The sequence below is a fragment of the Chlamydotis macqueenii genome, chromosome 12 (assembly GCF_036417535.1).
Source record: "Chlamydotis macqueenii isolate bChlMac1 chromosome 12, bChlMac1.mat, whole genome shotgun sequence".
Taxonomy (NCBI): domain Eukaryota; kingdom Metazoa; phylum Chordata; class Aves; order Otidiformes; family Otididae; genus Chlamydotis; species Chlamydotis macqueenii.
This window is the reverse complement of record NC_141567.1, coordinates 23,107,416-23,133,779: the sequence shown is the minus strand read 5'-3', so window position 1 is coordinate 23,133,779 and position 26,364 is coordinate 23,107,416. Positions and strand designations below refer to the sequence as shown.

The 26,364-nt window shown below is 38.2% G+C and overlaps 1 protein-coding gene across 6 annotated transcripts; it reads right to left on the bottom strand.

The window, feature by feature from the left end:
- Positions 1 to 45: 45 nt before the first annotated feature.
- On the bottom strand, positions 46 to 26,334 carry CCPG1 (cell cycle progression 1). 6 transcript variants are annotated; one of them, XM_086757029.1, is made up of 10 exons: positions 26,259 to 26,334; positions 21,725 to 21,796; positions 15,772 to 15,886; positions 14,751 to 14,830; positions 14,357 to 14,564; positions 13,247 to 13,402; positions 9,898 to 10,152; positions 6,374 to 6,495; positions 2,792 to 4,191; positions 46 to 799 (listed from the first exon to the last, which is right to left on the bottom strand). In XM_086757029.1, the coding sequence occupies exons 2-10, from the start codon at positions 21,782 to 21,784 to the stop codon at positions 619 to 621; spliced, it is 2,577 nt and encodes an 858-aa protein (XP_086613155.1). In that variant the 5' UTR covers positions 21,785 to 21,796; positions 26,259 to 26,334; the 3' UTR covers positions 46 to 618. The 6 variants fall into 6 exon arrangements, with proteins under 6 accessions (XP_086613155.1, XP_086613154.1, XP_086613156.1 ...); XM_086757028.1 differs by lacking the exon at positions 26,259 to 26,334 and adding an exon at positions 25,956 to 26,113; XM_086757030.1 differs by lacking the exon at positions 26,259 to 26,334 and adding an exon at positions 25,707 to 25,929.
- Positions 26,335 to 26,364: the final 30 nt, after the last annotated feature.

Genomic DNA, 26,364 nt, shown 5'->3' with positions numbered 1-26,364 from the left:
TATAGAACTGTACAGCTGTGCTAGGTTTGTTTTATAAATAAAGACTTTTACCCACAACGTCTCTTTATTTTTCTTCTATAATATGCCAGTATGCAAGACGTTTTAAGTGCTTAAATCAGCAAGCTGATTAGAATGCAGCACAGCAAATTCTTTACAATTCAACAGCCTCTTGAATCCCCCTCACCCCCAAAGACAAGAAGCAAGTATAAGGTTACAAAACACTAACAAATACATTACCATAATGCAGGTCTATTTCTTGAAGGATGAGATGAAGTTAGAATATCAAACATTGGAGTTAGTTATTGGTACATTATGCGTGACTCAAGCTTGAGCTACACTAATGGAATGCAATTAAGCATATTTTTCATACACAAGTCATTGCATGCCTAGTTTTTGCAACAATACTGCTGGCACCCAAGCTATCATCACTTCCAAAGAACAATTAAGCAACAGTACAGAATATGCAAATTAGAAAGCTTGATTTCTGCCTTTTAACAAAAATGTGTAAAAATCCAATTATTTGAAGAAAAAACTTGCATCTTGCTGCTTTGTTGAGAAAATTAGTTTCCAGAGAGGATGTGAATTATTAATTCTAATCTTATTTTTACCATAAGTTACTCAATATTTTGGATCAAAGGGTAATTGCCCCAATTCTATTTCAAGATTTGCCATGTGTCTTCCATTAGTGCGACCATCTTTATGCCATTTACCTTCTCTTTTATTACGGTGGTAGTACTTCTGAGCTTGTTTTTCATGTCTGGAATTTTCAGTTTGTGTAAAAGAAGGCCTTTTAGGTCGACTGCAAGGAGTAAACAGAAGCTTATTACTACTTTTATGAAAGCATCTCTCTAAAAGCATTTTGAAACAATTACATTGTCAAGAACAGCTTTTAACATGGTGAGGTTGACTGAAAAGAAAACAAAATTAGTATTAAGAAGTAGCCCTTTCTCTTGTAAGCAAAATGAGGGTGGGGTTTGTTTGTTTAAGTCATCAACAAGTTGGTATATTTTAAATAAATCCTTTCTAAAAATAAAGATGTTCTGCAGCTGGTTGTCCAAAGTTCTTTTTAGAACAAAGGCAGGAAAACAGTTGTTTGCTTATCCCTACTGTGATGCTTAAATGAGGGCTCAATCTATTTTTCAGTTATTCTATTACATTCTGCTCTCTAAGAACAGTAAAAACTTTACAGATTTTCAGGAAAGCATGCTTTGTGTAAATATAGGCACTTCAGAGGTTTTAATGTACAGTAAGTACATTTATACAGAGAGAGGAGGCACTCACAAAACTCTGTTGCTCACCTGTTGCACTTTCTGATGCAAACAGTCCCATTATGCTGTCATAATACAACTATCATCTAGCCCGGGACTAAGCTAAGCTGAGTGAAGGCTATTTTCATCCTCAGTGTCATACAGACTTCTGTGTAATACTATCATGTAAATTAATTTGAAATTCTGTTTTTCTGCAAACTGAATTAAAGTACTCTAGTATTTAAATTAATTAAAAATTAACTTTAATAATAAAATTGTAGGAAGTACTTGGACTATAAATAAAAACATAAGACTTGTCATGTTTGCCAAAACCACACATTAAAAAGGCTACCCAGTAGCTGATAATAGGAGTGTCATCCTCATGGTTCAACTTTTAGTAAGAGAAAGTACTACCTCACATAATATTTACTAACCCCAAAGTAGTTAAGTATTCAGATTTCCTGCCGCAATAACGCACATGAAATAAACGATACAAGTCCAACAGAGAAACCCGACTGAATAACTGCACCTTATCCAAATACTAAATATGCTTTGCACTGAACACCAGCGCAGGTGGAAGTTCTGTTATGTCTACAAGGACAACTTCTGGTGTATTATAAATTCATTAATATATCACATTTTTTCTTACCTAACCAGAATAAACATTAGTACAAGAGACTATATAGCTAATTTTGTAATAGCAATGATATTAAAAGCCACATAAAATGTATACATAAGTGTTCCAGAAAGAGTAAGTTCTACGCAATACATTAAGGCTGCTTGCTTCATTTTCTTTCAAAGTCTATGCAGCAGAAACAGTCCACTATATGTAGCTCCACTGGCCCAGCCAGGCAGCCCAGCCATGAGCGCTCTGTAGAAGCCCTGAGAATATTATTACATACAGAAAAATAACGTAGGAAACCATGCGTGCCAAGGACCTTTATAAGCAACCCTAAATGTAGTCAGGGTCAGGATCTGAACTAAAGCCTGCCCTCTGTTCTGCTCTGGGCATACAGACTAACTCAGTATTATATTAAGCTACAAGAGAGGAGCGAAATTCCTGAAGAGCCAGCAGGGAATATACCTGCCAGAACAGGACTTCAAGACTGCTCAAACATCTCCAAAAACCTTCTCATTCAGGGAAGGACAGAAAAGCAGCTCTAGTTAATGCTTCTTCTGAGCTAGTTATTCATTCCGTCAGACAGGCAAATCACAGCTGTTCAGTCCAAAAGTAATCCTACTTACAGTTACATGGTTTTATGAAGAACTGAGTAGAAATATTAGATTGTGCTGCGTACGAGGGATCTGTAGTACCTCCCAAACTAACATCACACGCACAAAACTTATACATAAGGTACTACAGATCTACTTAAGAACACGATCTAGTATTTACATTGAGTTCTTCAGAAAGTCTTCTAGCATGGATATACGTACGTACACATACACACACATGCTAGAAGACCATCTAGTAGAACAAAGACACTAGTTGTCTTTACAAAGACTACTTCATTGTGTTAACAAATTCAGGAAACATGGAAACAAACCTGGGTCCATACTGGGGTAAATTATCATAATGAAAGTAATATCTGTAGACGTATTTGTCCAAATCCTCAAAAATATTTTCATTATTATCTTGGTATTCCTTCATATCTTCCAGGTAATCCTTGACATCATTAACAAAATCAGTGAATAGCATCTGATCATGTATAAATACTCCATTATGAAAAAACTTATTGATGAAATTTTCTAGTTCTCTCCAGTGATGAAAGTTATGTACAACTTGCTGCAAATACTTTTTCATTAGCCGATTAAATTCATCCACCCTGATAGGATCTGATACTCTGTTAAAGAGACTAATGAACTCTTGATGAGCACATTCAAAAATACCAGAGCAGCCCTTTGGGAAAAACTGGTGTTTTCTATTACACAAAGGATCATTGAGACATTTCTGTGAACCTGCATCTTTTTCAAATGTTGTGAACTGATGTTTTCTTCCATCTTTGAATTCTTTAGGCATGTTAGGTCCCCTGTAATGCATGTGCCTCGGATTCTCGTATGAGTTACGTTCTCGGTAAAAAGTTCGAGCTTTCTTGTTTGCCTCGTGCCTTTTATCATCTGACGACTTCTTTTCATCAAAGATGTTTTTTGTGGTGTCTTTGAAATGTCTGAAGGTAGACTTCACAGAATCAGAGAATTTTTTCAAGTTTTCTTTCACTGCTTCTTTAGCCTGCTTAATCTTTTCTTTATGATGTCTTACAAACTCTTTTGTGGAATTTTTCATAGCATCGAAAGTTTCTTTAACTGAACCAAAAAACGATTCCTTTGATTTCTTTTTAGTCTTACTTTGTCCTTTAGCACCTTTCTTTTGTCCCTTTTCATTAACTTCTTGTTTTTCAGTTTGGTCTTTCACTTCTACATACAGCTTCTCCCATAAGTCAGAGCGCTGTTGCTCAAAGTCTAGCTTTTTTTCTAGTTCTACTAGTCTTCCCCGCAGAGCTTCTATTTCTTGATTTTCTCTTAATGTATCATCATCAGCACTGTAAAGTGTTTGGCGAGAACTTAACTGTTCCAGCTCTTTTTTTAAAGCTTCTGTAACATGACGTTCTTTGTCCAGTTCTCTCCTTAACATCTGTGCCTCTGCAAAGAGCGTTTCCTTTTGCCTAAGAAAGTTGTGGTTTCTTTGCTTTTCCTCTTCTAAGTGTTCCCTTAGTTTCTGATTTTCCATTACAATAGACTCAGTGCTAGTACCTTTATCTTCCAAGTTTCTAATTTGTTGTCGTAGCTTCCTTAATTCTTCCTGAAGTGTGGCCAAAGCTTTTTCTTCTTTCTCTAGAGATTCTCTTAAATGCTGATTTTCTGCAGCAAGACTATTTTTTTGAGATTCAAAGGATTTCTTCTCCACTTCAGTAGAGGTCAAACATGTGTCAAGATCTCCCTTGAGTGACTAATACAAACAAAAAGCAAGCAAACAAGAATAATACAGTTAAAGCTGTTTCAATTTCACCTAAGAAGATGAAAGATCAAGGTAGCCCAGGCAGAGTTTACTTACCATTTTGGATGCAGTGACACATGTTGCAGCAAGATGCAAAAATAGAGCTAGTTTGTTTATATCAGATATACAGACAAACACTTTCTTGACAACAAAGACCTCGTGAGAGGCTCCCCCTTCCAACCAGAGGTCCTCACCTCTCGCTTGTATTGGTTTAACTAGCTGAAGGATAGCCAACTTGGTACAAGAACTGATCCATCTTAAAAGGAAATGAAAATAGGCATGTTTGCTGTTGCTTTATGTTCAGCAAACCGGGTTTACAGATTACAAAGCCAAATATATGAGCAGAAGCAAGGGCATTCAACAGCTGGGGCGGAAATTCAGGAATGGATTTTGAACCAAATTTGCTGCTGAAAAGACGTGTTCAGTAACTATATCCTAACACAAAAGGATCTCCCCAGTCTCTTGGCATCCTTGACAAACTCTGGAACTAAACATATTGGATTATGTATAAATGCTGCCATCTGCAACATAAAAGAAAACTTCAAGACTGTTCTGGTTTTGTTAGTGAGGGGGGGCCTAAGGTGGTATCTTCTGTAGGAAACTGCTAGAAGTCGCTCCCCTTTGTTCAGTGGACTCGGCCGGGCCTAGGGCGGACCCGCTGCTGGCCAAGGCCGAGCCAATTGGTAGCAGAATGTCCCGTGATAACGCCTCTGCGATAACGTATTTAAGAAGGGGAAAACAGGAAAAAGAGAGAGGAGAAGATGTGAAGCAGCTGAGCGGGGGGCAGAGAGGGGGAGGCGCAGGCCTCATGGGCCTTGCAGGCCTCACCCTCTGGCCTCCTGCCGGGCAGCCGACTGGGCCCAACTCGGCCCGGCCCGGCTGCAAGAAGTGGAGAGGAGATGAGAAGTGAATAAGATGTAAAAAGGATCCTGAGAGGCGTCTGCCAGCCTGTTGTGAGGAACGGCTGCAGACGCCAAGGTCAGTTCAGAAGGAGGGGGAGGAGTAATGTGGCTCCTGGCCAAGATTCCTCTGCAACTCGTGGTGAAGACCATGGTGGAGCGGGTTGTCCCCCTGCAGCCCATGGAGGTCCACGGAGGGGCAGAGATCCACCTGCAGCCCGTGGAGGACCCCACGCCAGAGCAGGTGGAGGCCTGAAGGAGGCTGTGGCCCGTGGAGGGCCCGCTGGGGCAGCTGTTCTGAAGGGACTGCACCCCGTGGAAGAGATGACCCACGCCGGAGCAGTTTCACGGAGGACTGTGGCCCGTGGGAGGGACCCCACGCTGGAGCAGAGGAGGAATGCGAGGAGTTCTTCCCCTGACGATGATACAGCAGCGTAAAACAACGCGTGATGAACTGACCGCGACCCCCATTCCCTTTCCCCCCCCCGTGCCGCTCGGGAGGGGAAGGTAGTAGAGATAATGTTAAGCCCGGGAAGAGGGAGGGGTGGGGGGAGGTTATCTTGTTCCCTGTCTCATTCTCCTGCTAGTTTTAGAAAATAAATGAATAGTTTTCCCCAAGTCGAGTCTGTTTTGCCCGTGACGGTAACTTTAAGGATTTCTCCCCGTCCTTATCTCAAACCTTGAGCCGTTTTTCTTATATCATCTCCCCCTGTTCTCTCGGAGGGTGGGGGGAGCGGGAGAGAGACTGCGTAGTCTGGTCCTGATCAGGGCTGAACTACGACAAAGACTAATCTTCTCTCTGAATGACCTAACAGTAAAAAACTAGAAGTACAGGTTAAGTATTTAAGAAAAAAAAAAATAATAGCCATTTACCACTTAGAAGACAAATTCACAAAACCTGCAGGTTGAACCCACAACAGGTTTTTACCAGCATGTTCTACTTCAGCTGGCGTGTTCTACTTCATTAATGACAACCTGGCATCATGTCACAGGGAGAGAGACAGTTGCTGTGTCTAGATCACTCCTACATTACCTACATAACATACATAAAACCCAGTATGTTTAAACACCTTCCAATAATGAGTTTGATCAAAAGAAGTCACAGAAAGAAAAATTACATTCTCAGAAGGAACTTACTAAAAAAAATGCAATGGATTTGTGTGATTGATTAATTTCACTTTGTGTAAACTTTCACACATAATAACCCAATAACTTCCAGCTAAACTCGTACCTACCCCCACTTTATGCTGCACTTTATCTCCTTGCTCTTGCTTGCATTGGTAAAGGTCATCTTTCAAATCCTTTAATTCACGCATCTTTGTCACCAGCTGCTGACGTTTCTGGATCTGTATTGTACCTACAAAGACAAAAACTTTATTTTGACAGTCTCGCTTACATTAAGTAGTTAGAAGCACAGATGAACCTAAACATCATCTTCATTTTCTCTGCAAATTCAAAAGCATTCTTACCTTGCAATTTCTGCCCACTATTTACTAGTAACTGTTCAGCTGTAACAAAATAAAGATTATAAAACCAGATTGTTACATACTGATTCTGTTTCTTCCAATGATAAACAATTTCTCAGACCCGAAAATTCACTGTCTTTTAGTTAATGATAATAAATGAAGGAATTTTGGAATACTACATAGAAATAAGTTAGACACAAAACAACAAAAGTTATGCAGGAAAGGATACGTGTGATTTCTTTGTAGTTTTTTTTAGTAACATGCAAGCCAATTGGGATAAGAGGGAGACCATTAGTTCACGTAATATCCATTTCAGAACTACAACTTTTACTGTTAAGTGACATTACATGAATAAGAGGATCTTAACATAGTATTTAAACTTCCATGCAGAAACACAATTATTACACACTGCTCACAAAGCAGCAAGCATGTGCTGGCCCTACCTTGTCATTCTTATCCATGAGTGAAGCCTGAAGAGTAAGTAAATACTGTACCTTTCAATTGTCAGATAAAGGCTGACACACACTATTTTTCTGAAAAAGTATCTTCATTGTACTAGTCACCAACCTTCTCCACCAAGTAAAACTTCTTCATTGGTACTTCTCTACCTATACATATGTTCTGTAAATCCTAATAATGATGTAGTTTTTATTTCTTTGCTTTTAGGATTCTCTTGAATTGACTCTAGAGCAGATGCAGCAGCAAGTTTTAGGAATTTCTCAAAACCAATGCAGCATATGCAGAATTCTATTTCTGTATTTAAGCAGGGGATATTATTAAAAAGAAGAAATTCTATAAATACTACTATAGTGAGGAATGCTCACTATTTTGCACTCAATTTGCGCACTATTTGTGCTCTCAATTTCTGTTCAACAGATTGTCAAGTATGAACTTAAAAACAAACAATGCTCTATTAAGTCAAGTTGAATCTCAGTAGTTCAATTCAGCTGACGAAAGCAAATGTTTTTACAGCAATGATTTTAAGTTTATATACTCCTAATAAGCATTTACTGGAAGCACAGATCCTTGCATCAGTGAATTTAAGTATACTGACAATAAATTTGTTTTTCATATCTATGTTTTATAAATACTTTTGAAGAAGTTCGCTGGTCCTAAGAATCTGAAGACTGCCTCTGAGAAATTGTCACCTAGTGTAAAGGGCGCATGTTAGGCGGAATCTGAATTACAGAAAAACACTTGAAGTCTGTTTCTCTCCTTATCAATAATCATCATTTAGATACAGTAAGCAAAAATGACATTTAGCAACACAGAAAGGATAGCAAAGATACTGAAAATGTCCACAATGAGGTACCATTCCTCAGTAATTGGTTTGTCTTTCCATCTGTCACTGTAAGTCTCAGTATCCTTGAGATTCTTCAGGTAATCTATCCAAATCCCTAGCATTACAACAATATTCCCTTTTGCAGACTGGTTAAAGAAAAAAAATTAAGTATCTGAAATTTCATAAGGAGACACTTTTCTGGGAAGGCCTTCATCACTTTAGCTCTTCCAGTTATCTGTTTCCCTGGAAAGCTTGCTCTCTTTCAGATCTCCTTCCTAGAGCACCATAAAGCCAGCTAACCCAGTTTAATACTGATTAGGATACAGTCACTGGTTAAAACCTAATCCTAGTTGCTTTCTATATCTTTAAAAATCTTGAAGGGGCTCTGGAGCTCTAGCTAAAGAGAAAACACTATCCTGATACTGACAGCCGCCCCCCCCCCCCCCCAAAAAAAAAAAAAAAGTAACCCTTTCCAGTCCTCTTACATGACATTAGCCTAGCATTAAAAGACTCATTCCAAGCTGAATCACAAAAATGCAAAGTAGTCCCCTAGGGAGATGGATTTCTCTTCGCAAGTTTTGTGTTTAAAAAAATAAGGAATTGCCTTCTGTCTGCTGAGAAAGCTCGCATCAGTGATGACAATTTTTATTCAGAAGTACAGATTTAATAAATTAAAAAGTCAAACTGAATCCCTTACTAAATATATGACACTGAGTACATTTCCCAAATCTATTTCTTATCCATAGATCTCAAAGTTCTTTAAAAGGATAATGCTTACTATTAATCTCGATTTAAACACAGTAAAATGATTAACAGAAGTGAAATCTCAAGTTACCACTGCACTATCAAAGGTTGGTCTAGCCATTGTGCTCCTCTCTCCTTTTAGCATGCCAGTACACTACAATCAGTTTTCACACCTAGCTGCAGCTACTAAATAAAATTTTGCATGACTGGATTAGTCATTCCTATAATCCTGCAGACACCAGTAATTCTTAAGACTTGATTTAAAATTTTATGTAAGTGCGCACACATATATAGATGCATGTGTACACATACACACACACAATTTAAAAAGGAAATCTGAATGCAAGCACAGCATCCACAATATATCACTCATGACTCTTACCTTCAGGTTTACCTAAGAACAACAACAACAAAAAATCAGGGGCAAGCAAAAATTAATAAAAATCTCAAAATAAATGTCAAAATTTAGACCTCTAACAATTAGTCAAAATCAAATCCAATGAGAATCATATTCCCAAATTGAATCACAAGTGTTCTTATGAAGGTACGTTTTCACATAAAACTACCTGGGAAAAAAATACTATTAAAAATAAATGCCCTCTATGATTTTTATCATAAACACATGCATCTTAAAAGACCAGGATTACACTACATAGGTTTAGATCTGTAACGAGTTCTGCTGTTTTGTTAAATGTAGTAACAATCTGTGTAATGCTTAACTTCAGGCAACACACTGAACAAAGAAAAACTGCTGCTATCCTGGATTCTGTAAAGCATTCTGGAATTGCAAGGACAAATATAGTGTATTTTTCTCCACTGGAGAGAGAAAAATATTGATACTACGAACTCTTGTAAAAAACATGCCTTGGTCTTACATTTAGCAGTTGAGTACATATGGGGCAAAAGCTTGAAATAACTCTGTGAATGCTGTCAGGAATGATAAGCACTACCACAAACTTACTTCAAAAGAAAAGACGTGAAAAGATGAAGGGTACACACTGAGAATAACAAGAAATTTCTATCTGGAAGGGGAACCAAAAATTATTTTTTTTTAGTTACTTTAAAACTAGTGTACATTAAATACAATTGCACCACTGAGGAACTTCCCTATATTATCCATATACTAGCAGTTGCTTTTTCTCATTTATAGGTATAGATTGTTAGCAGAGAATAAGGAAAAAAAAAAAAAAAAAAAGCACAGTCACAATAAAACTGCATTTGTTACGCAAGATGTTGATTCTACGTGTTTTGTTTTCTATAAACTCACCATAGAAGTGTCCAAAGCCCATGCTGATTGCAATCACCAAAGCTAATATGACGCATCTGTTAAGGCCGCTACTGAACTGGCGTTTGTGCTGCTCTTCTCTGGGAGGTTCAGGCTCCGGTTCAGTGGGTGACCCACCCTCAGCCTCAGAGCTAGGCATCAGCCTTTTCTTAGCCCGACGTTTTCGTACCGTAGGACTGGACTGATTGCTAGTTTCATCACTACTTGATTCATCATTGCTAGCCTGAGATGAAAAAACTGAAACCCAACATAGAAGAGTCTTTAAGGTGCATTAATTGGTGCTTTAAAAATCAGAGTACCAAAATCCATTATATTTTTGCATAATGTATTTGGCATTTATCTTACAGAGTATTAACAAACCACAAGAAAAATTCTCAATGTGATAGTTTGTGCTGGATATTACGCAAGGAATGCTTGAACTCCAAAGTTAAAAAAAAATCATTTTTTAAAAGGGAAAGATAATAAATTAAGAAATCATCAGCAAAAAAAACTGTATGGCACTTCCCCATACCTTTTCATTCATGCATTATTAAGTGTTTCTTTCAGATAATCCTGCCTCTTGAAGCACCTACAGGTACTGCCTCTGCAAATTCTCGTGCAGTAGAAAGGTTAGGAATTCAGTTTTCCTTCTCTTACAGATATTGAGACTGAAATATTTAATAACAGAAGAGCAACATCAAGGCTTGCTAAAAGAAAGCCTCCTAAAAGACAGACACTATTTTATTACACTCTCTCAAAAACCTTCATTCTGTGATCTACATGCAGCTGCAGACAAAACTCCATTAAAATTCCTTTAATGTAGGCATTATAAATATCCAAACAAAGCTTTCAATTGCCAATTTATTTAAATATGTAATTTTGTTTACTTTTAATATCTGCTATATACTTACGTTCTGAAAAAGTCATTTTTGGCTACTACTGCATAGGAAAAGAACCACTTGGGTGCTTCTGCGTTTGTCCCTTGCTAACACTCTGAATCCAAAACGTTTCTATTACCTGACTAATGTTTTAGAAGATAGACTTCGCCAAGATTTGAGATATCCTGATTTCAGCCAGAACAAGTTCTAATCATTAAAAAAATTATTTTAAATAGCATTTTTGTATAATGGTATTTATGATACCATTTCTATGTTCATGCTCCTATGGCCCAAAAGCCAAGTATTCTAACAGGGAAAATAAGAGCTGTAATTGCCTGTTGCTATTAGTGGTACAAATGCCTGCTGCATGTACTGTAAAGAAATTTATATAATCCAGTATGTAAGTAATTATTATTTAATCTCCCTCCTTTGAAAGCATCCTTTTCAAGTGTAAGGCAAATATCAAGGCGAAGCAGCAGCAGAGTGAAAAAGCAGCTTTCAACTGCCTGTGTTTGTGTATCTAATTCACGTGCCTGAAATAGATTCAATGTGATCAATGAAGCCTCCAGCACATGACAAAGTGCTCCTGCTCTGATAGTTCTAAATGTGATGCCCACAGGTACACAATGCTAATTACCCTTCTAGAAATATCGTTGTTCATTCTCATATCAAAGATCATAATCCAAATGTAGAAATATAAACACAGAGTTACTCTCCTTGAACATTTCACAACTGAGAATTATTTGTTTGGGCTAAGCCATGCACACATCACTGAACAGACAAGAATGCCACGCAGTGCTAGCCATTATCTATAAAAAGCATTACTGGTTAAGATTCTTTACTGAAAATACATTCCAACTTCATAGAAGTGATTGCATCAACCCCAGAAAAGATTACCAACTAGTATCTGGAATACATCTCTAATTTCTGACTCCATGGACATGCAACAGCTCAAATAAGAGGGGAAGTTATCTTTCATTAATAAAAAAAAAAACAAAACAAAACAAAACCAACCAAACATTTTAGTCAATTAATCAATCCAGACCGACCAAGCAGACATTGCAATAAAGACAAATAACTTAAACAGCTGCTTAACACACAGATTCTTAAATGAATTTATACAGCTTGCCAGAAAAGGACACTATTTCAGAATTAGTGATTTAAGCTGATGCATACTTCCCCAACCCCGGATGATAAAGACAAGGATTCAGAAATTAGTCAGGAGAGAGGTACTTTCACTAGAATGGAGAAGTCTGACGTTCCAAAGGATTACACAGGACACTTAAATAAGATAGGTGTTACTACTGCTTATTTGTTTAAGGGGTTTTTTTAAGCTTACACATACGGAATACAGAAATGGTTAAGGAACAAGCTGCTTCTACTTAAACGGGAAATTCTTTGATCTACATTGAACAGCAAAGTACAGGAAAGGAAAAAAACCAGACAATCAGAAAGCAAAGAGAAAAAGCTGTAAGACACTTCAAGCCATTCATAAGCACTTACTGGCAAGTTGTCAACAGCATCACACATTCAGGCAAGAAGGACATTGCCTTACAGCTGCTCTACAAACTCAGTACCAAGCTGTACTCTTAACATTCACAGGATGAAAACGAATACAAATGAAACAAAGTGTGACCACAGTAGCAGTCCAAAATCCTAGCTTCTGCTATGATTTTGAAGTGTCAGATCCACACTAAAAACCAGATGAAGTAACAATGTCAGTTAAGAATGTGATTTGCTTTGAAGTTTCTGCACAGATGTCTCAAGCCTTGATGCAGTTTATTTCAACATACGAGTGCTTCTGCTAGTTAACTTCATTCATGAAGCAGTATTAAAACATTTCTGTTTGTATGGTGAAGACAGCCTAAACAGGAATTGGTTTGCAAGTAAAAGTGGCAGAAAATCCTTCTAGAACATTTTAGTATCTACACTAGGAAAATCTGAAGCTTATCCTTTTCCAACACAACAGAAAACTCAACAGGAACCAGACAGCAAAGATTTCCCTTGCCAAAAAGTGGCACGGAAATTTTGACTGCTAAAACATTTAAAATAAATGCAAAAGTAATCCAGACGTTTTGTCTAATACTTCGTCAGTCATACGCACAGCACTAAAGACCATGCTGAAATCAGTTTAAGTCAGAAGGAAGAAATTTTTTTGCCAGTCACGCATAGATTTGGAATCCAAAAGAACCATTCACTTAAATGGTCAAGCATCATATTAAAATGTATTAAAATGTATTAAAATGCTTTCTGATGCCCATTCCAAATTTACATGTAAGTTTAACACTTTTGAAAAAAGCAAATAAAACACAGACAGCTTAGTCAAATTCTTCAGTGAGGACTGGCTTGCAGCATCTATTCGGAATATCACTACTATAAGATCAAGTCAGATTGCTACTGACAATTTTAAGAACACTCCATGCAAGCCATAAGCAATCAGCTTTATACAAGCCGATCAAATTTAATCACACCACCTTGGAAAGGAAGACTGTGAGACACATGCTCTTTCACCTCATTTCCCCATCCCTTTACACAATCGGGAATCTTCCTCAGCTTCTCCAGCCAACTGACTTTTGTGTACAAAAACATGGGGGGAGGGGAGGGGGAACAACCATTTTTAGAACTCAGTCCTAAAAGAAAGAAGACAGTTAACTACATTTTAAATTAAATATTAAGTCAAGTCATCCAGAAGATTTAAAGAAGGCAATAGCTTTGTTAAAAATCATCACTGGCCATAATTAGATGTTAAGCTGTTATTTTACGATTCCAATGGATACTATACAGATACATGAACCTTTAAATGACACTTTATTCTACCTCTAAGATGAAATAGTATTTTAAGAAAAATCCTGCTGTTGTAACAAATCTTACTTTGAAAGGTAAAAGTTGGTAACACAGAAGTGTTACAGAGAGAACAGAAAAGATTACAAATAAGCGGCTAAAACAGAATTAAAAAGGAAGACTAGAGAACTAGAGAAGAGCAACCCAACAGTAAGGTTTTTTGTTTGTGTTTCTTGTTTGTTTGTTTTTTAACTGTCCAAATATGCATACGCTTCCTCCTGAATATCATGCATTGCTTTTCTGCCAAGTACTGGGAGTATCTTTTTATATTTTTATACATATATATATATATATATATTCTACATAGCTATGAACGTAAGCAAAAAGTTTTAGTAGTCACACTGCTATTAGTCCTCATGGCCTCAAAAATCAATTCTCTCTTGGTTGCTAGTTATTTATGCCAACTCTATAAAAGCCAAAAAAATTACCAAGAGAAAATCTGCAGTTATTCTATGAACTAAAAGTAATTTTAATTCTCAAAAGTATGCTAGAAATTTACTTTCCATTTTAAAAAGTGAAGAGTTAATGGGAGAGAATGCTTTCAAATAAAAAGGCTGCAGACAGATATTTGGACAAAGTTTTAGAGTTAGAGGAACCAGAGTTGTCCTAGAGACTGCAAATACTTGGACATGTACTCAACAAGCCCATTTTTTTTTTCCCTCTCCACACAAAGGTTTCCTAAGCAAAGACCACCCCCCACTCACACCTCTGCACACAGTTGCTTAGTAACTTATTGCTCTTACCAGTTTCTAGATGGGAAAATGCATATTGACTACTAGAGGAAGAACCCATGTTAAAATCTTCTGAACTTCGAGCTTCTTCACCGTCAGCTGGAGCTTCCTCCTGACTTTGAGTTTCTTCTGGTTTTGGAGCTTCAAGTGTAACAATGTCAGAATCATCGCTAATAGTTCCAATGCAGGACCCATCATCAGGGACTTTTTCTTTCTTTTCCTAGGGAAATAAACAATGTAAAAATTATTCAGATACATACAACAAAGTAATTTTTTAAAATAGCAAGAATTATTAATGCTTTACAGAAAGGAAAAATCCGTATCTAGATTTTAATGCCTTCAAAACATTGCCTGGCATTGTCAGACAGAGCTTACAGAAGCTTCTGAGTAACATAATGTTATTTACCTCTGGAACTGTCCGAGTTTCCTCAAATGCAGAGAAAGTATTATCTACCACTGGTATCTCTCCATCATCGTTGCACTGAGCTATATAAATAAAAAGAGGAAGAAACAAACAAACATGGCATTAAAACGAGTAACTATCATAAATTAAGTCCACTCCTATATAATATGAAGATATGTATAACTGACAGATTTCTATTATCTACTCATATCAGGGAAGGTTTTCTAAACATACACTAAATATAATTTTTAATATCCCTCTAACAAACATCAGAATACAATTTGTCATTATGTAATACAATGTTTTGCAGGATACTGATCATAATGCAAGTAACCTACAAATGAAAAGCACACTTAGATAAAAACCAACACTATACTGTAAGTTGATACCACACTACATTCGTATGATAAATAAAATGTTTTCCAGACAGTCTGTGGAGTTTGAGTGTCTACTCCTGTTTCTACAAGGAAAGATTATGACTCTGGAAACCTGGCCAAGCTCAAATTTAGTCAACTGCACACTGAACATGTCAAGTCTGTGTCCACATACCAATATTAATAAATTGAGTATTAAATTTAGTAATTAAAATAAACTGAAGGATTTTTGTTATATTAATATGCACCAGACTCACACTTCCAACTCAAATGCTAGCATAGTGCCACAATGTTATTTTCAGGTGTAAAAGCATTGATGGTTCCTCCAAATTACTCTAATTTGATATGTTTAATATAGTAAATGTCCTTTATCAACATCACTTCTATAAACCACTTTCCAGCAACAGTAGTCCATACTATTCTATAATGTATCTATAGTATTGACAAAATGAAAGACATTCTCATTTCACTTATTTCAAGAAAAAAATACTTTTACAAAGTTGATGACTGAATATTTTCCATAACACCGATGAAGTACTTTAACAGATGCCTACAAAGCATACAAACTCTATTAAGAATACTAATTTTGTGCCAAAGCTACAACAGACACTTACCTATTTTATGGAACTGTTCCTGTTTTAATATCTTACCTTTCAAATCAATTGGTTGCTCCTCTTCTTGCAAAGAAACATATTCTTCTGAAACAAAGTCATGGTTATCATTTGTGCTTCCATTTTCTGAAGTCACAGTCTCTATGTCGGAACCCTGGAGTTGAAGAGTTTTAAATGAACATTATAGTTATTGGGGTTTCCATCGGTAAAGCAGAAGGAAAAAGTTACAAAGAAAACAGGACAATAATTAAAACAGAAGAGAAGAATAATAACCTTTAAAACTGAAGATGACTTTACAAAAAGCAAGAGAAATATCAAGTAATTAATGAGAGGGAAGCAACTGTCAGTGTGTAATACTTATGACCATGACTGAAAAAAGGCAGAGGAGGACAGTTTGGGGATGGGGGGGGGGGGGGGGCACGCAATTTAGGCATCAATTAACAACTATGCTAAGTATTTTAAATAACTGGTTTTTATTAGCTTTATTAGACGTATTTATTAAATAGAATTTGGAGAAACAGAGGAGGTTGTCAAATGAGTTTTGAATACGGGATCTAATTCATGCACTCGTGTCCAAGTATTGTATTGAAATACACATATCATCCCCCACCTCCTCAAATGCAGCTTCAAGAGCATCACCATGAACTCTAATAAATACTTGTACCAGGAAAAAATACGTGTAACTTTACTCCACCTCAATTCCTGTCAGTAAATTTGAATGGCTGCTTTAGTAGTACATCTCTGACACTAGGAGAGCAAATATTTATTCAATCTCTAAACTGAACTTCTGTCTTTAATCCAGAAAGGAGCCTTACTTGTTAGTCATCTGCCTTACTTGTCAGTCAGCTGTTAGTCAGCAAAACAGGAACTGAAGTTAAAACAACTCTCAGAGACTGTAGGGCACTAAAGGCAGGCAATATGGTCAACAACTCTAAATATTTAATCTTTGTATTGTAACTTTTGTTTAAAAGAACTGATGGAACACAAGTAAGGTTATTAGAAAACTATAAACTAGCAAAACCTAACTGAAAACTACTAAGTCACTCTGATCCACAAATAACTTGAGCTGTTTTTGTAAACAGAGATAGTTATTTTTGCAACAAGGGTGTGAAATTACAGTAGTAGTAATACTTCCAGATCAGTTTCCCTAGATGCCTCATTTCAAGACTGAAGCAAACATTTGTTTTTGTTTTTAAGAGGATACTGTACTTCAGGAAGACTCGATACCTCAAAAACTGTTGCATTAGATAACTTTGTACTGTGATTGTAGAACGTATGTTCCTTTTTAAAAGGCTGCAAAAATTAACTGCTTTAGTAATTTGACAAAACTTCGTATTTTTTTCTTTTGACTACAAAAGTACCATCATTTTAATCTCAAATGTTTTGCCTAAATTCACCACTCAATTTTAAGTAACTTAGAATCAGAGACTAGTTGGGGTTGGAAGGGACCTTTAAACTTATTAAAATCCAAGTGAAATCTCAGGAAAGAAAATACAATATTTTTGGAGTTTTTTTGCTTGGTTTGGGTTTTACAGATAGGTATATAGATTTATTATGGGACGGTTGTTCTCCAGTTTAATAGAACCATTACTTTCATTTCTTAAGTTGTGAAAAACAACAACAAAAGTTTAGTTTGCCCAGGCTCCACAACAAGGCAAACATTGAGAATATAGCCTAAAACAGGTTAAAGTTTTAGCTAAAATACCAAGAAACTGGGCTAGCTGAGTATGACGCAAGCTATTCCTTTTTAAACACGTGCAGTCTGATGTGGATGTCTGAGCTCTCCAATTCACATAACCTGTTGCTAGGACCTCCATCACCCTTCCATTTCATCAACAGCAAAGAGGTTGAGAAAAGACAGCTTCCTCACTTGGCCTTCAAAGACCACCCAGTCCAACTCCCCTGCAAGGAGCAGGGCCATCTCCAACCGGATCAGGTTGCTCAGAGCCTCATCCAGCCTGGCCTGGAATGTTTCCAGGGATGGGGCATCCACCACCTCTCTGGGCAACCTGGGCCACTGCTCCACCTCCCTCATGGTTAAAAAAAAAAACATATGCCAAATTTGTCTAACCCTTAGCTCTATCCCTTTCCTAAATATCCCACTCATTTCCCCGAGGTATACAGTAGTCCACATGTGATCCTTTCCCTGGATAACAAGTGCGTGAAGGATATCTAGCCATCCCATTAATTCTGCTTTCTTCACGCTCAGATTCAAAGCTGTCTTGCCAGGAGAACGCCAATAATGGGAGCTCGAAAACACCAGTGATTTCCCACTCTGAACAGAATGGTTTATGTTTCTTTTAATCAGGGAAGAGTAACTGGGGACAGAAAGTCCTACACCACAGAAATCTGTTCTGCTTTGGCTAGAAAAATTCCTGCCTTCCTATAGTCTTGTATTATGTTAATTCATTTAGACTGTATAATAAACATTCAGTGACAGTGTAAACTAACCATCCCAAGTATGAAGACAAAGCCTGCAATTCACAGCTGAGTAACACAGCTGTTGTAGCCAGCTCCTAAATCCTTTCACTTTTATTAGACATCTGTGAAGCCAATAAGCTTCGCACTCCTGTATCCCACTCAGTCTTGCGGACTGGAGTGAGTGGGTTTTCTTTTTCTCTTCTGGTGACAGAATTTCCAACTTGTCATTCAACCCAAAACAAAGGAAAAGAAGCTTTAACCATCTCTTAAATACCACCTTGCTGCCAACAAAAATGAAACCATGGCTCAGCATTTATAACTTACAAACCATCTCTCTTGCTTTTGAAACTGAACTTTCAAAACTTGAGTACAATCTCAAGCTTCTAATAGCTTGCCTTTTGAATTACCTAGATTTTCATTATAATCTGCAAACAGGGAAGTGTTCAGTGAAAGAACAGCTGATCACTACACACGATCTCTTCCCATTATTTCCTATTTTCCTTCTACAAATGAAATATCTGAAGTTCTGTTCCTTGAAAATCTTTTGGGGCAGGCAACAAGAAGATACAGGCAGCCAATACGTAAGTGTCATTCCAGGAAACCAGTTAACTTATTTGCTCTGAGGATCCTGGCTCAATAACCTGCTCAGTTTACAAGACAATGCTAAATACTTAGAAACACAAAACAAACAAACAAAAAAACCCCCTCTGTACTATACCCACACATCAGCCAAGATCTGGAGAGATATAAAATTCCTCAGGACTAAAGGAGAAGAGCATATTGGAGGTCCACACTAACAGATGGAGCTCCTCAGAGTTTCTGAGCCACTCAGGCTTGCCTTGTTCACTGCTAGGTAATGTAAGATAATTATAATGATACTATAATAATAGGCAACGTAAGATAATGTAAAATGTAAGATAAAACATGAATCTCACCTAACTTCAATTGTCTACACCTGAGCAAATTACTGAAGGCACCTTACAACCAATACAGTCAGTGGAGTCAAGACAGCAAGTCACTCGCTCAAATGTAAGCGTTGACCTTAGCACAGGAATTACTGCTCTCTTGAGTCCATTGATTGTATTGGTTTAATCTACACAACGCAAACTTAGAAACCAATGTCAGATTCAGATGCCTACCCTTTAGATATTGAGGCAACAATGAATCCCACCCCAAGAGACCTTTAACCACTTGACTTTTGTTTTGTCTCAAGCTTTATTCTACTAGGAAATAAAAATTACTTTTGTTTTAATAAATCCATTGTCACTTTATATAACTAGTCAAACACAAGAAGACAGGCAACACACACAAATTAAGCCAGGGCTACATAGACATAATAATGACTTTACAAAGAGCTATACCACAAGACTTGACCAAAGAATGAGGGAATTCTAGCATTTCATCCCAAATGAAAGTATGCCTAATACATGAAGCTATAGCAGTGATCAAAAGATAGAATCACAGAATGGTTCGTGTTGGCAGGGACCTTCAAAGCCCATCCAGTCCAACCCCCTTGCCAGGAGCAGGGACATCTACAACCAGATCAGGTTGCTCAGAGCCTTGTCCAACCTGGCCTTGAACGCTTCCAGGGATTGGGCATCTACTCAGATTCCCCAGACAGAAACACAACTTAAGTCATACAAACTTGATAGAGCTCCACACATCAATTGAATACGTTTTAAAACATAAGTATTTTAAACCACAAACAGTATTTTGCCTTGCATACAGTTAGCTCTTTCCATCTGCTGCCACACAATCTATCATCACGACTTCCTTACATAGTAATTAGATTGCTTTTGGAGTGAGTCCAGAGCAGGCCATGAAGACGATAAAGGGCTGAAGCACCTCTCCTGTGAGGCCAGGCTGAGAGAGCTGGGGCTGTTCAGCCTGGAGAAGAGGAGGCTCCGGGGAGACCTCACAGAGGCCTTCCAGTGCTTGAAGGGGGCTACAGGAAAGATGGGGAGGGACTCTTTAGAACAGCCTGTTGTGATAGGATGAGGGGTGATGGTTTTAAAACAGAGGGAGGTAGATTCAGACTGGACACCAGGAAAAAAATTTTACACCGAGGGTGGTGGAGCACTGGCCCAGGTTGCCCAGAGAGGTGGTGGATGCCCCATCCCTGGAAACATTCCAGACCAGGTTGGCCGGGGCTCTGAGCAACCTGATGTGGTTGGAGATGTCCCTGCTCTTTGCAGGGGGGTTGGACAGGATGGCCTTTAAAGCGCCCTTCCAACCCAAACCATTCTTTAATTCTATTATTTCCTTATGGAAGACACCTCTTCAGTGACAGTTTGCCTAATGAAAATAAATAAAATAAAAATAAAAAAAAAAGAAAAAACACCATTGTCTTAGTTGCTGCCACTAGCTCAGTCCTGCACTGCCATGTTAATTCCTCCTCCACAAGATGCCAACATCCAGGTTATTTCTACATATCTTAAGCCTTGTGTCTTCCTTCCTGAACAATAGGGCCAAGGAAATATAAAATTCCAGGGTGAATTGCAAAGAACTTGTGCTAAAAGCTGCTGAGTCCCTGGAAAACACACAAAAAAAGTCACTTCAAAACTCAGTCCTTCTCGCAGAAGAATCTCTTACCACCTCCAAGGCTCTTTCAGGCTGTTACAGTTTTCAAGACCCTTGAAGCACGTGTATGGCAAGCCCTCACCAATCACCACTCTAAGCTCTGAGAAGGCTATACTTCTCATTCCTGACCTTAGGACCTTCCTGCTGTAGCAGAGACATAAGGAGAGCTGCCTTGCCCTCCCATCACCCTCATTTCCCAACAAACCCAATAAAACATTGGCATTCCTTTACTCACTGTGGCTTCCCTCAGATTCCATTTGAAGTGAGAAAGCCAGGGAAAACCTCCACACCTTGGGTGTGGAATATGTAACTACATACTCTCTGTAAGCTAACCCTCTCCAAGGGATTTCCAACCAGTCTGTGCAACACTGTTGATTTCTGGAGACTCCAGACCCTTCCCAACTCTTTCTTTCCTTCTCAATGCAGAACAGCATTCCATAGAAATGACGGTCCTTAAAAGCACGCAAATAAGACCCAGTAGGCCTATGCACACCTTTCTCCAAACTGTCTAAGCATTCCGCAAGCAGAGTGAGGCAATACAAAAGATGAGAAGCCACACACGTCTCGCAGATGTCTTTATGCCAGTCCTCGCTCTCTTCAGCTCGGGAGGGGTGGGGGGGGGACACACAGTTTAAGGGGATTTGGAAGGAAAGCAAGACATATATTAGGAACAACAGACAATTTACATAGAACATCACTGTTTTCAGGAAAGACAGAACAAAGGAGAGCATCTCACTAAAATTGTAGCAATTCTTCAAAGTCAAATTTTTAAGAAGAAAATATGTTTAAATAACAACATTTATATCAGCTATAGTCAGAGATACACATTTTTAAACAGTAGTTTTATGCTTTCTTATTTACAAATCTCTTCTATACTCTCTGTTGATATGCAAGATCCACACAAAACAAAAGCTATGAAGCTGAAATAAGATTTTACTGCATATGGCTAGTCTTAAATTGACAGAACTTCTATTTATTTGAGATTGGTTACCTCATGATTGATGACAGTCCAGCCACAAGATGAATCGCTGTCACTGGAATTTTCAGACATTTTCAAAGAGAACTGCAAGTAAAAGTAGATTCTTGTAACATGCAAGGGACAATTTCACTGCTCTCTTGAAAAAAAATAAAGAAACCAGAAGAATCCAAATCATGATGTTACGGAACACTACACTAACTCACAAACTGTTATTCTGGAAATGAAAAAAAAAAAAAAAAAGACAGAATAAAAGTTTAGAAAGAAATACATTCTTTTGCACATATTTCCTATTATCTTTTTTACACTTGGAGCAAATACAGCTTTGCTAAATACATATCTTTTTTAGCCAGCCAAAAAGTTCTTAGACTAGCTAGAAACATACACAAACAAGGTTACCCAATAAATCAATAATTAAATTGTAAATATGTCTGTAGCATCAATGTTTAAGAGATGTTTTAGTAGATGAAGCAATTTCTTAACTGTTACGTGCACAGGAACTGCAGTTTACTAAAGAAAAACATCTTTTTTGGAGAAGACACAAACTGTGATCTTTTGGAACTAATTGTCTTCAACTACTTGACAAAACAATGTTTCATATTTCTCTCACTCCTTTCAACTACTCTTAAAAATACTGATTGAAGAAAACTGAGCGAGTACAAAATCAAAATACAAGTTTTACTTGCTACAATGCTAGTGGATGACTTTCATAGTTATTTTCAGGAGAGAGCTGTCCGCCTACATCTGCCTATTTATTTTTCCTCCTGTACCAGGAATGCAGAGTATTCACTATTGTTACATATTCAGATTATTTTTAAATTTTGTAACTAACACAAAGACTTTAAAAAGAAATGCAATTCATTTATTGTTCATTAAAATAAAAATATATAAAGTCATTAAATAAACTTTATTATAGATGTATCTTGGGGGAAAAAAGACTTCCCAAAAATAGAATAATTTCCAATCAATTGTGTGCTGTGTTATGCATCCAATATAACAAAACAGAAAAAGAAATAATGGTTCAATAAAGCTGTTAATTTAACGTTTATAGAGTCCTGAGAGCTTCAGACATCTGCTTTATCTCTCAGACCTAGTTACTTCTGGTAAGAATACAGTGAAAAGTACCTATTTTTAACATTCATTTACTCTCTATTTTATTATCAAACCTGTCTTTACTTCCAGTTTGTTAACACAGAAAATACACACAAATCTTGAACTAGAACATCTAAATATGCCAGTGTGGCTAGAAATTTGCACAACAAATACGGAACTTCCAATTCCATTTAGGTTACTTTAAAAATACAGTAAATATTTGTCTCTTATCTCTGCATTATGGTAGCTATCACTTGTTTTTCTAGCATAAAACTTTTTCCTCATCAACTTCAACTCATATATTTGGGATTCCTCTGTAAAAATGGCAATGGTGACAATCACAACCACAGTTTATAAAGCAAAAATGTTCACTAACAATCAACTTAGATATCAAACTTACAAAGAAACTGGATTTCCATCTATTATAAAGTCCTACTTTGAATATGGTTCTCATTTTCCTTTAGATCTTTTTCTTCCTTCATTACAGCTTTTCCTGGAATCTCAGCTAGGGAACATCAGGGTTGAAGGGGGTTGTTTCGTTTTGGTTGTTTTTTTCTTTAATTTTTTTTTTTTTTTTTAATCATACTGCATTCAATCATCAAAATCCTACTTCTTCAATCATCAAAATAACAAATGCCCAAATGGCAAAGACTGCATTCCAGAGCTCTCAGTAGAGGATAACATCTGCTTACTGTCATTAAATTATTTTGACTTTGGCCAGGCATTCTGCAGCAGCATTCCTGTCAGAAACATCGCAGGCTATGTTGCAAAAACTGTACACTGGTGATCTGAAACTATCTTTCAAAAATTATCTTCAGCATAAAAATCATTCCCGTTTAATTATTCTACAGTTCAGTAAACAGAGCAATCATAAGAGTACCAAATTTATCGTCATTGAAAACCAAGCCTTCTGCATAACAGCAAAGACACAGCACAGTCCTTACTAATGAATCTTCTCTCCACTGGGAAAGAAGGTAAGGCTTTGGTTTCATAACACGGCAATTCCAGTTTTAGTGCAGCTCAGTGCTAGATGAAAAACACTGAAGTCACACAATGCAAATGCTTTAACAGCCACCCCCAACATGCCTCCCCCCAAAAAAATTTAAAAAATAATCAGTCATAAGAAGTGCAGTTACAAATTTTGAAAGGGCAAGTTTTAACAGCAGACTGCACTGGACATTGTAACATCTGTCCTCCTCTAGCTAACTCAGCATTTCATCAGGGGGCCTGGCTAACTCAACATAAACGCTGTTGTGTTCTCCTTCTCCATCCAGATCCCAAACTGACAGGTAATTGAGCACTGCAAAAAAACAGTTCAGTCGAACACACAACCATGGCCTCAGGCTCCATAGAGCATTAAACATCTGTCTTCCCTTCCCAAACAAAAGTTTCAGGATCCAGCTACGTGGATATCAGTATAATAAAAAATATATATATATATTTTAAAAAGCTAACAGAGAAACAAGCAGACAAACAATCATTATTTTCTATTACTTGCTGGCCTGATAAAAGGCCTTGAGTTAGAAGTCACTTATCTTGTAGTCAACCAGAGTATTATACTAATACTGCATATTTAACTGCATACAGGTGATCAATCTCCAAAATAGAAAAGTTTTCAATATCAAGAAAAAGACAAAGTCATTGAGGTTTACAGGTAGAACTGCTAAATTTATCAAAGATGACAGACAGAGAGCATGGTATCAGACAGAAGGGCACATTCAGCAAACATACATGTGTAAAGAAATTATCAAAAGTAAAGCATTTTATTAATTACAATTAGTTAGCTCTGAGAGCTGTTTAAGCCTAAAAAGCTTTAATAAAAAAAAATACCTAGGTACAGTGTTCCTAAACTTCAATCATCAGCTAGAGTAAATTTCTGTAAAAGATTAATATAATAGACAGTTGTAACTAAATCTGAGGTCAAATCCAGTCCCTTAACTAAACTGAAATACAGAAGACTAATTCGAGCCCAATGGCTAAACTGACCTACTCACAAAATCTTCACCAACTTGTATTCTTCACCACAAAGAATACAAAGACCTGCTAAGAACCTGGAGGCTTTTCCTAGCTGCCCAAATGTGCAGGATACAGTCAGCATTGTCTTGCTGAATGCAAGCTATTAAATAAAAACATTTATCTGGACAGGAATTAAATGGACTGGAAGCCCGCAAGCTTCCTAACAAATCAAGATGATGCTACCAGGTTCTAGCTCAACAGCAGCAGGGATAACTGGAGGACATACTACAATATTCCACATCTCCTGTATGTTAGGCCAAGCCAGAAGGAAAGATTGAAAAAAGAAAAAAAAACACAACCCCACACACAGCTTCACTGGTTTGGCTTCCGACTAAATACCTCCATTGCCACTATTTTGCAAAAGAAAGTTACAGCTCAAGTTCTTCTATACTCCAGTTTAAACTGTAAAGCTGATTCTAGGCCCTCAAACGTCCTATGCTCTCAGTGACATCACCTTTGAAATTTCTATTTAAATATCTATTATAGTCAGAGTTCAACCTCTACGTATTCCCTTGGAGGGGGCAGGGAATCAGAAGTGTGAACTACTTTCCTAATCTTAGTGAAATGCAAACTAGAAGCACAAGGCACAAAAGTTTACAGCCCTATGTATTGTTGATAATGTAATACCAAGTTATGCCATACATCTACATAAAAATAAATGAGACATCACATCCTATTTATCAGCTCTGAAGTGGAATAAATACCTCCCTCTGAAAGAATAACCATTCCAGCCTAAACAAACCCCCAAGTTCTTCCATCCTAAAAGAGAATTTCCTAGATTAAAAAAAAACTCAATAAGCACCGAGAAAGAAAAAGACGAAGAACAGGGCGCCGACAGGGGTCAGCGCTCTTTAGCGTCTGCTGCGCTGTCTCTGAAGTGAAAACTCACCGTTCTCTTGCACAGCAGCTTCTTCGCCGCACAACAGAAACAGAAGCGGCGGTGGTACTACACTACAGAGCTTTGGGGCAAGCTTCTTATTTCTACTAAGCGGTCTAGTTTCTTCCCCAAAGTAACACGGTGAGCGGCCCATACAGGCCATTTCCTTGCTGGGATTTCCAGCACGGCAAACGCAGCTTCCAGTCGCCCGCCCGTCCCGAAGCGGGGCTCTCCCCGCGCCCCCCTCGCAGGTGCCCTTACCCCGCACCCGCCAGGACAGCGTGAAATACGAGTGAGCGCCTTGCATCAGCCGGGGAAACAGAGGCAGATGATGAAAGAGGAGGAAGTTGGCAAACGCCAGCTGCGGGGAACGCCGCCTGCGGAGCCCGCACCGCCCCGCGGACCGGCTCCCTGCGACCAACAGCGGCTGCCGCGGTCCCAGCGACCGCAGGCCTCGCCCCGTCTCGCCCCGCTCCAGGCAGCCCCTCCGCGCCCCCCTGGCCGGCTGCGCAGCGAGGCCGGGCCGGAGGGCGGCAGACCCCGGGGGCCGGTCCCGCCGCCTACCTGAGCGCGGCCCCGCACAGACGAGGGGCTTCCAGTGACGCCGTCAAAAACAACACTGACCCTCCCTGGGCCGGGCCGCGCCTGCGCACGGCGGGGGCGCCCCGCA